The sequence below is a fragment of the Trichosurus vulpecula genome, chromosome 8 (genome assembly GCF_011100635.1).
Source record: "Trichosurus vulpecula isolate mTriVul1 chromosome 8, mTriVul1.pri, whole genome shotgun sequence".
Lineage (NCBI taxonomy): Eukaryota > Metazoa > Chordata > Mammalia > Diprotodontia > Phalangeridae > Trichosurus > Trichosurus vulpecula.
The window spans coordinates 129,847,168-129,858,757 of record NC_050580.1 but is presented as its reverse complement, the minus strand read 5'-3'; the positions used below and the strand labels follow the sequence as shown (position 1 = coordinate 129,858,757).

General features: G+C 41.1%; 1 protein-coding gene across 2 annotated transcripts in view; it reads right to left on the bottom strand.

The window, feature by feature from the left end:
* Positions 1-1,189: 1,189 nt before the first annotated feature.
* Positions 1,190-11,590, bottom strand: part of ST8SIA2 (ST8 alpha-N-acetyl-neuraminide alpha-2,8-sialyltransferase 2) — a 93,036-nt gene continuing 82,635 nt past the window's right edge. For both annotated transcript variants that reach the window (XM_036736390.1, XM_036736391.1), the window contains one exon: positions 1,190-1,475. In XM_036736390.1, the coding sequence (XP_036592285.1) occupies positions 1,190-1,475 (286 nt within the window). The remainder of the gene's footprint in view (positions 1,476-11,590) is intronic.

Sequence of the window (11,590 nt, the reverse complement as noted above, 5' to 3'; positions counted from 1 at the left end):
AGGGAAGGCAATCTTATATATTTTACCATGATGACATTTATCTTGACAGTGCCCTTTCAAGCCTTGGCTTTGGATTTCATTGCTGTGGTAGCTTTCAGTCCAATCCCTGACCTTATATTCTAACAGGAAGGAAGGTGAGTTAACCTTTGGGGAGCAAGAAAGAGACTTAAAAGGTGACTTTGATTGGTATGAGGTCAGATTATAATATCCTTTCTCTTACCCTCAATACCACCTTTAGGTCTGTAATTCCTTCTCTTCCACCACTCTCCCTAAATCCCAGGGCTTTTTTCTCTTTGCCACTCCAAAGAACATTTAGAAAAGACTGAGCATTGTTTGACACTCTGCTGTCTTTGCCCCAAGTGTGGGTCTGACCATCTTAGATGGTTTTTATATTTTTGTAAACAAGAATTGATCTCGTTTGGATGATCAGAGTACTTTCAGGGTCATCTTTTTTTCTCTGTTTCAGCCAGCAGTGGTGTTCATGCTGGCATCATGGTTTTGTAAGCTAGAAAGCCAAAGTCATTGCTGGTTTTCCAGTTTGTTTTATGGGCTGAAAGAGTGTCCCATCTGGAACACATTGATGGGCCATGAGCTTGTCTCCTGGGCAATTCACCTAGAGTGAATAGACCAAGGCCATCCACTAACATGCCCCAATCTGTGCTTCTTGATTTCTTGCTTCACTTTTCTTCTGAGCCCTCATCCCTTCCCCTTTTTTCTTGAACAGTATCATTTTTTTTAACACTAAAGCCCAATTGCCAACCTCTAGGTTCTGGGTCACCCAGGACCTACTTTTCTCAGAGACACAGAGCAGCTGAAAACAAATGCCTTAGCATTCATCCATCAGCCCCCAGAATCCTTCAACCCAGGAGACTATCACATATCCAGTACTGGAACTGATTTCCTTTTGAGTCCAATCCTCTCACTCCCAGAGATGGTGTCTCCAGAATGGGTGAGTCCTCAGCACCTTCTTCCTGTAACTTGTCTGCCATACTCTGGATGAACACCACACAGTTATAATACTCAGGTCAATATATATATGCAGGTATATATATTCTTGTCACTGTTTTACACTTTAACAAAGAAAACCACTAGCCTCTGCTCGTCCTATTGTTTTTGCCTCCTGACCCCCATCTGCCCGTGGTGTAGCCTGCAGGAAACATGAGCCACGGAATCCTCTTTGGCCTCCACTTTACGTGGCTCCATCACACTCGCCAACAGTCAGTTTCAAAGCCCCCTGTTGGTGCAGGGTCTTTAGGGCTTTAAACTCCAAGGGCATGGTATGGGGGCTGGCCTGGGATGTATAGCCATATTTAAGGCTGTCATAATAGTGATACTTGACAGGGTTCTGATTCTGATCTCGTGGAAAGGGCCAAAAGCCATAGAGGTAGATGGTGTTGCAAAAGCGTGTGGCCAGAGTATACATCAGCAGTCCTGTGGTGGGTCTTTTGATGTGTACTTTGTTTGTCAGCCAGTACCTGAAAAGAAGAGTAAAAAAAATGCCCACAAGTTTCAGAATTCACTCTTTCCTGAGAAAAAACACTTTGTTACGCCCTAGAACTGTGAGTGTGCTGGGTCCAGTTCATACAGTTAAAATTTCAGTGTAAGCATTTGCACCTTGGAAATTGGCAAATACTATAAATCAGGGCTTGGTTTATTAGTTTTTGATGGTCTAGATTTAAGAAAGTGATGGAAAATGTTAATAATGCAGATTGAACTTAAAAGTATGCTGTAAGTACATCCCTGCCCCTCTCTCCAAAGAGCTGGTTGTTAAACATTTACAAGCACATCCCTGCCAAGAAAACCTCTGACCCACCAACCCCAGTTTAGAAACAAAGTGAAAAAATCAGTCATGGAATTACTCCTTCTAGTTTCATATGATTATTTCCTGCTCTACAATAATTAGAAAAATTCAATGTTAGAACTCGAAGGAATCTTAGAGATCGTTTAGTCCATCTCTCATTTTATAGCTGAGGAAAGTAAGGACCAATGGCTTGACTTCTATTGGGATTTATTTGCTTTAGGGGAGCTTCTGATTGTCTTTATTTTTCTGTCAAAGGATCCAAGTTTAATCCTATCTCTGCTGTTCGTTCCTTGGGTGACCTTGGTCAAATTGGTCAAACCTTTTGGGGTCTTGGTTTACCAGTCTGTAAAATGGAGGATTTGGACTAGATGGTTTCTAATATATCTTCTAGTTCATGAACTTAGGATCTGTCTGGCAGGGCTCCTGGATTTTATTTCAGGTATTGCCACAGTGGAGAGGGGAGGGATGGAGGAGCAGAGTAAGATACATGTTTTAGAGGGTGGCCAGTATATTGGATACAGTGACAACTGCTACTGTCCTGTGGGTCTTCTGGTGATCTTTGACTTTTTCATTACTCCCAACGGTGAAATGGAGATCAGTGATAAAAAAGTCAGAAGTAGGATTTGAACACAGATCCTCTGATTCCAGAGTCAGTACTCTTTTCAGTGTACAGTTTTTATCCTCATTCTGTCCCCACCTGGGTTCATATCCCACCTCTGACACATTATAGCTGTATGACATTGGACAGGTCACTTCGTTTCCCTGGGCTTCAATTTCTTACCTATAAAATGAGGTTAGACTACATGGCATCTAAAGTCCCTTCCAGCTTGAGACCTATATGTCTGGGAGCCTACTAATTAATTAGTTGGGTGACCTTGAGCATGTGATTTAAACATCTCTGGGTCTCGGTTTCCTCATTTGCAACATGAGGGGGTTAGGCTAGCTGATCACCAAGGCCCCTTAAAGCTATGATCATCCGTGAGGTATTTTCTGCTTCTCTAGAGACAGAACTTTGTAAATACAGAAGGTTATGAGTGTAGTTCTTTGCGCCATCATACCTCTTTCTCCTGTTTTTATAACTCAAGGACAAATTGCCTATATCTCTATTAGCCAGCTGTAAGATATAATTCCAAGCATTCCATTCTTAGAATGCTCTCCCTCCCTTCCCCTCTTTGCTTCTCAGGATCGGCTTCTCCAAAGCTCAATATTTGGATATCATGTAAGACCTTTCCTCATTTCCTCAGTTATTAGTGTCTTCTCCCAAATATTACTTTGTATTTACTTTGTTTGAATTTTATATTTATTTGTTTTCCTCCAGTAGAATAGAAACTCCTTGAGGGCAGAGACTTATCATTTTGTCTTTGCATCCTCGGTGCTAATACAGTACTTGGCACTTAATAAATCATTCATCTTAAATAATGAACGATACTAGTCAGCAAATTAACAAGGAATAATCTTAACAAATCATTTCTGAGTGAATGAATCTAAGGATTACTCCCTTAAATGCAGCCTATTCAATGGTGTAGGGAAGAAGTGCCTTATACTGTAAGTTCTCTCTAAAGACCGTTTCTGTGGGATCCCTACCTCACTTCCGCCCATTTGCTACTTTAAGAAAACCAAAACAACTCTCACGATAAAAAATAAAACTAAATAGTTAAGTCAAAGAGCACTGGCTTTAGAATGAGAGGACCTGGATTCAAATTCTGATGACTACCTATATGGATTTGGGCCAGTAATTTGCCATCTCTGGGTCTCAGGTTCCTCATCAGTAAAATGAGGGTATTTTTCTCTTGGGTTCCTTCTAGGTCTTCAATCCTATGACAAATACTCTGCATTTGATTTAACACCAATGAGGTGACCTTTCTTTAAAAAAAAAAGTAAATCATTAACGCATTCCGCAAACAAAACTATAACCACTACCATATGGTGAACATGAACACTGTCGAAAACCACCTTGGGGTCCTTTTGAACACTGCTGTTTTCTGGTGAATTGAAATATGAGGCTTTTAAAAGTCCTGCTTGGGATTTTATCAGCTACTCATTTCCCCAATTAAGTAATTAGATGGAGAGAACCAGTGGCTGAAGTAACTGTCGCCACAGTAAGCTAAGAAATACTTCTTTATGACATAGTCATTTTGAGAAAGGAATGAAACTTCCCAGAAAAGAGCTGTGTGTGTGCTCACAAGTGTGCTTGTGTGTACGTGTCTAGGGAAGAGGGAATTTCCCCGCTTCCTGCATTTCCTGGTACTATGGCCCATTGAGCAGAGGGCAGACATCCTCTGTTGGGATGAGTGCTGGTCTTAAGAGGAAAAGCTCTGGGGGCAGGGAAGGAGGGGGGATACTCCTTCCATTTGATCTGTCTTGTTCCCAGCTGCTATCTCAGCCAGCAGATGGAATTTCCCATTGAGGGCCCAGCTGCGATTTGGCTTGGATTACCCTGGCTCAGCCTATACTTCCCAGATTGTCCCTGGTAGCTGGTTTCTCCATCAGCTGGCATAGTTGCTCATTCACTTTAGAGGTCCCCACCCACTGAAGGCTGGTGGAGCTATAGTTAGAAAAAGTGGCCAGATAGAATTGGGGATCAAGTAACCATGTAAGCAAATGTGGCTGCTTTGTTGGCTTCCTTTTGTGAGAAGAGAGACAAAGCAGTGTGGTGGAGTAGAAAGAACACTGGAATCAGGAACCCTGGGTTAGAATTCTGTCTCATGATACCTACTGGTCATGTGACCACAAATAAATCCATTCTCCCTTCATGCAAGAATGAATGAGCCCTAATTTAGGCACTTAAGGCCAGTTTTGTGCAAACCCTGAATTCCTGGGAATCTGTTATTTCTCAATTGATTAGGGGGAAAACTTAGGCAGAATCACCTGTCCCAGTGACAATCTGGGACAAGACTCTCTTATTTTCAGGGCAGAAAGTTCTAATTCCAAAAACATTTTACTGACATCCCCAAGGCCGTACGCGTAAAGCAGGATGAAGAACAAGAATAATTACATGCATTAATTAACAAAAATAAAAATATTTGACATTAATTATCTGGGAATTTCTAGATAACTATTTCCCTATTAGACCTTAAGCTCATTGAGGGCAGGGATGGCATTACTATTCTTTTAAATGAGGGTGTTGGATGATAGATGATCTCTAAGATTCCCTTCAGTTCTAAATCCATCTAGATTTTATGAAGTACTTTACTCACAGCAACTCTGAGAAGTAAAGGAATATGTGAAGAATAGAAGGGAAAAAAGAAAACCACAGCAAATATTAAAGTCCAAGAAATCTCAGAGTTCATCTCATTCGGTCCTTTAATTTCATATCTGTGGAAATGATCCCAGAGAAGTTGTTACTTGCTGAAGGTCACAGAGCTAAGTAGTGGCAGAAAGAGCTCACAGTAGATCCTAAACTTGTAAATTCCAGGTTCAATTAAAGTCAGAGAAAAGGTAAAGAAAAAAAGAATGGAATTTCAAAGGAAAAGTTAAATTTAGAAAAAAAATTAATCTGCTACCCTTCACATTACAAATGCAGACACAGAGAGCTTAAATGATTTGTCGCTTGAATGGCAATAGAATGGAAGCTCCCTGAAGACTGGGTCTATTTCATTTTTGTCTTTGTAACTTTAGCACCTATCACAGAACCTTTCATATAGTGGGCATTTAAGAAACATTTGTTGAATTGACTTGAACCCAAATTATCGTGGCTATCAGACCCTATGTACTTTCTGCTATCACACTCTAAAGGATGCCTGTGGTAGACACTGGTTTAGTTGGCCAATCAGTGGCAAAGTTACATAGGTTGCCTGTAAATTTTAATAATTTGACATTCGCTTTGTATTAATAGAAACTGTAAACATTATAAGGAGTTCAAGAGTTTCATTTTGTCCTCAGTGACCATCTAGTCCTCCCCATTCCTGAACAGGAATCCTCTCTACAACACCATCAAGGATTTTTTCCCTAGAAGTGATAACTTGGAAAGGGAATACTTCCAGAAATACCTTTCTTTTTTTTAAATGCACCAAACCATTTTTAGAAGTTACACCGACAAAGGGCAAATCTCTTGCTATGAGTGAAATATCTATGCAGCTCAATAGCATCTGCTTATCATTTCCAAGGTAAAAGTGCCCTTCTATACCTGTGCAGATCTTTGCTTGTAGAAAGGAGGAAAAAAAGTAGATTAGAGAAGCAGGCAGTGCAAACAGATTCTTAATAGCCATGACATAAGCGGGAGCAGCTAGGTGGTGTAGTAGATAGAGTCCAGGACTTGGAATTAGGAAGACCTGAGTTTAAATCTGGCCTCAGACACTTACTAGTTGTACAACTCTTGGCAAGTCACTTAACTTCTGGTTATCTTAATTTTTTCATCTGTAAAATGGGTATTATAATAATAGTACCTACCTCCCAGGGTTGTGAGGATCACAGTGCCTGGCAAATAGTAAGCACTATATAAATTTTAGCTATTATTATTATGAGCGGCATGGCCCAACTGGCCACAAAGGAGGATGAGAAATTTTCAAAATACTGCAGGGGAAGGAGCAAATAAACTAAATTTCATGGTATCTGTTGCAGGCCCCAACATAGCTACGATGCCAAGGTGAGCCAATACCTTCCACAGGAGAAATGTTCTAAAGAGATCTGATGGTTTTGGTGACTGAAGAGCCTGCAGGCACTTCCAAGTCACCAAAGAAGTTGGGGTACAACTCTTTCATGCTTTGTCCCTGGTTTTGATGACTCAGATCATAGAAATTCAAGTTAGAAAGTCCCTTTGGGGACAAAGAGTCATTGAATTTCAGAGCAGGAAGGCACCTCAGAGGCCAGCTAGTCAAAGCCACACCCCCAAAAGAACACCTTCTATGAAATATGTGACAAGTGGTCACCTAGCTTCAGCCTAGAGGAGATCTCGCTATGTTATGTGGCTATTAGGAAGTTTTTCCTTACTTGGAGCCTAAATTTTGCATCTTTGCAACTTGTACCCATTGCTCCAAACAGAAACAAGTGTAATTCCTCTTCCATATAGTCCTTTGAAACACAAAAAAGCTATCACCCCCTCTATAGGTCCTCTCTCTCCCCCACTCCTCAACCCCAGTCTTCTCTTCTCATTATCTCTGAGTCAACCCTCTCATTTTATAGGTTAGTAAAGGATGACCCAGATTGGTGAGATAATGTTTTCAAGGCTACATTAGTAAAGTTGGGATGGAAACCTAGGTCTCCTAAATCTGAATCTATTGTTTGTTTGATTACACCATGCTTTTTTTTTTGCTTTGGCTCTTGACTTAGATCTTGTCTCTATCCTTGGCTCCTCATGTCACCTTCCTGCCCTTTTGTTACTTTGTGTGATCCTGCCTTTCACCCTGACACTCTCTGGGCTATGTGTTGACTGACCCAACCTTGTGGCAGCAAGCCTGGTCCTGGACCCTCACTCTGATACCTCAGTAAGCCCCCCAGAAGGCTATAGGCCTGATGTGGCTTGACAGTAACAAAATGAATAAAATGTTCATCTCTAAGGAGGAAACTCCTTATCTCCTAGACTTACTGTATAGGTAAACAAGGACTCCTGAGGGATGCTAACAGGACCAAGGGAGCCCTACATCTGGGCAGTTTATAATAAAAGCCAAGCAGGTTAAAAAGGAACAAATCACTCTCTATCCTCCCCCCCCCTTTCTTATCTCTTCAGTTGCTCTGGCCAATTTAGAGAATGTCTGCGTGGTCAACATGCATACCGTTCCTTTCCTTAGGATAACGCTGGGGATTGAAACAAAAACCAATTAATTTTTCTTCCTCAAATGAGGCTAGTTGGGTATATCCTAGATGCTGGGTTGATGATGCACCTTTAATATTCCAGGCTCAAGATTTTAATTAGAAGGCGAGGTAATCTCCAAGAAGGCAGTAATTATTTTTCAAATTGACTGCACCAATCACAATAACTATTAAGCACGATGTATCACAAACACAGATAGCAATAAATGAAAAGAGCAGAATTTGTTTCTGCAAAGTGCATCCTCCCTTCTCTCCAGGAGTCCCAAGTTCCTCTCCCTGCATGCTGAGGCCATGGTTACACCACGGTCTAAATAAGTGACAAAAGAGCTTCAGAGCATTAGAATATAAGTTCATTGAAGGTGGGGCCTGTCTTCACTTAGCATAGTGACTGGCATGCAGTAAGTGCTCAATAAATGCTTGCCAATTGTTCATATTTTTATAGCACCCCTCTCCAGAAGGCTCACAACACTATGTGGTTATATGGAGTATATCTTAGACTCACTTTAACCCACAGGGAGAAGCATTTCTATTTTTATATTGTTGAACTGAGCCAAGTGACATATTAAGTCTTGCTTGCTGAGGCCAGTCACAAGAAAAGTTGGGAATAGAATCCCCGGATTCCAATTATCTGTGTTCTACCCATCATGCCATGTAGCTGTATCGGATTGGCTGGTGTTTGAGATTCTCCAGCCAACCACAGAATAAACCAGATAGAATGAATAGGGCTTGCCTTGGCGTAGGTACAAAATCCAAAGTGGCCCTGGGAAACCCCTCGATCCACTCTTTACTTGGAAGCTCTGGTATCATGGAAATTTCCTAGGGTGAAGTGATTCACCCTTGCATTCTGGTTACAGAACCAGATGGCTTTGGCTTGGGAAGGATGGCATGATTCCATGCCTACAAGTGGGGTCCATAGGTTGTTAAACAATGGAGTACTCAAGGCTGGGAGGGGAGGCCAGCTGGCTCATTAGTTGGGAAGTATCAGAAGCTTAGACTCATTCCTGGGGTTTTCCAGTCTGAATGGACAGGTTAACAGGGCACCAACTAGTAAGCTGCCAAAACAAAATGTCTGTAGAATAGAATATTTGTATAAATCAGCTGAGGGAGCTCCTGATGTTTGTGTTTATTAAGAAGGATATTGAGTCCTCAAGGTGTTACCCTGGAAACAGGTTGTGGCATAGTTCTTACCCAAATGGCCTGTATCAGTGGAGGGGAGGCTGTTTGAGAGGAGATTGCAGATGATCAGAATTGATTTGGATTCTAGAAATAAATTTATACCACTAGTCGGTTATTCTTCAAAACTTTGCATGAAGGTCTAGGTGTTATACAGGGGTTATATTTGTTAGGGAGGTAGGAAGAAAAAGCCTGCTGACCTCATTTAACACTCCTCATGGGGAATACTTGTTCATTCACTAAACTGAGGTTGCTCCCTGGTTAAGAATCACTTCAGAAGAGGTAATTATGAAACAGGTGAATGCTGTTGAGGATATCTGCATCTTTCATATCTTTCCCCATAGGTCCCAGTCCCTCCCAACCTTCTTGAGCTCCTGTTCCCTCTCAGGATCTGGCTTGATGTGTTTGAAAACAAAACTAGAAATCCCTCACTTCTGGGGCATGGTACCAAATCTTCCTGTGGTGGCACCCAGCAGGAACAAACAAAAGTGGTTCTTTGGGCAGTGATATGAGTTTAAATTCCAGAACTGTCGAGGAACATTTACAAAGGGCTTTCTCTAAAGCTCAGTTCTGTACAACAGTTTCACTAACTCTCTGGTGGACTCTTGCCTGTTTCAGGAGTCTGTGAATAATAATAAGTCACCTTTCTAGAGCACCTTATGGGTCATAAAAAGGTTTTTCTCCAACTCTGTGTGGTAGGCTCAGAGCAGTTGATTTACATGATGCCTTTCAGTCAGTGAGGATCAAAGCTGGGGCTCAAACTCAGGTCTTCTGGCTTCAAATCCACTGCTTTTACCAGGATGCCATGGAAGAAAGGAACCCTGTGGCTTATGTAAGGAGGATCTCTACCAAGATAGTGAAAGCCCAGGCCAGTTATAAGCCCGGGGTTCTAAAGCTGTAAAAATTAAAGTATCCTGTAAACTTTAAAGTGCTATATTGAGATCATATCTTTTTTTTAATTATTGACTGAAAAAAGCCCTGAATCTCTGGCTGTTTGATGTAGTAGAAAGAAGGAAGGGAAGGGAATAAGCATTTATTAAGCATCTACTATGTACGTGCCAGGCACTGTGCTAAATGCTTGAAAGCAGCCACACAATTCAGTGGGTGGAGTGATGGACCTGGAGTCAGGGAGACTCATTTTCCAGAGTTCAAATCCAGCCTCACTCACTTATTAGTTGGGTGACCCTGGGCAAGTCACTTAACTCTGCTTGCCTCAGTTTCCTCTTCTGTAAAGTGAAGTGGAAAAGAAAATGGGAAATCACTCCAGCATCTTTACCAAGAAAACCTCCAAAGGGTTTCATGGACGTGACTGAAAATGACTGAACAACAAATTTGCCAGGGTACTGTGCTAAGTGCTTTACAAATATTTAATTTAAGGGCACTATTTTTAGAGACAGGGGCCCTGGATTTGAATACTGACAGTACCAAAATATTAGCAGTTTCCTTGGGCCAGTTACTTAAAATCTGAGATTCAGTTTCCTTGTTGTGAAATGGAGTTCGTAGTAACTTAACCATCTGCTTTGTAGGATTCTTATGAGAAAAGTCCTACATAAACTTTAAAGTTAATTATATCAATCAATCAACCATCATTTATTAAATACCCACAACTGGCCAAGTACTGTGCTAGGCACAGAAGACAAAAGTCAAAAATGAAATAGTCCTTGACTTCAGCTGCTGTTATTAAAGGCAGCTAGGTGGTGCAGCTGAAGCACAGGGAAACCCAAGCTCAAATTTGGCCTCAGATACTAGTTGTGTGACCCTGGGCAAGTCACTTAATCTTCATCTGTAAAAATAGGGATAATAATAGTACCTATCTTACAGGGTTGTTGGGAGGATTAAATAAGCAATACAGACTACATGAATATCTAGTGATGATCATGATGATCATTATTAGCATGGAACTTTGAGCTCCTATACAAAAATTCTAGACTCGCATGAACCTTTCTTCAGCCCACCCAAATAGATATGACAGAGAAGAGTGGAATTTTAAAAGGCTGCCAGTCATCTGCCAGACTTTCCCTTTTGAATCATACTATTTTTAAAAAATCAGTTTGCAAGAGGTGGTAAAGGAATTGATTTTTATTTTAAACACAGGATCATAGATTTTTTCCTTACAGTCCAATCTCATTTTTTAAGGACTGAAGTGACTTGCCCTAGCTAATCAGTGGCAGAGCTGCATTTTAACCCTGGTCCTCTGATTCAAATGCCAGGGAGCTCTTCACTACACCCTGCCATCAGGGAGCTTATAGTCTGCTTGCAAACATGTATTTTTTCAAAGGCACTTCCTAAAAGAGTATAAAGGGCAGTAAAAAAGAGGCAAACAGCTGTGGGACTACAAGAAAACCTCCTTTCATATTCCTTACTAGAGAGTTCACAGGGTAATGGTTAGAGAACACTGTGGGAAGGGGGGTACAGGGCAAGAGAAAGAAGAAGGTTGGGGGTCCCTGTGATGTGAAGAGTTTTCAAGAATAAACTCACATCACCAACCAGTCCAGTCAGGAAAATGAGAAACGAGCCATTTGGATTTCCCATAATGAGAGTAAAAGCTATGTCATAAAATTTGACACACATCTACTAATTTGAAGGCAACATGGAATTTTGGTGATAACGCAACAGAATGTTTAAATCAGGGTTGGGATCTAAATTTCATTTAACTCCTCCCACTCCTTTTTCACCCTCTCCCTTGCCCCCCCAGTCACAAACCAGTTTATCAAAGGAATAGAAAGTTTAAAGCAGGTCTATACTAGAGCTATTATTTACTTTTGGGCTCCTGAAGTTCCAAGTTTGATGAAATTGATTTTGGAGCCAAGGAATGACTTGTTAGCAGTGTCATTCAATACTGGGTTGCAAAACTATAGTTCAAGAAGG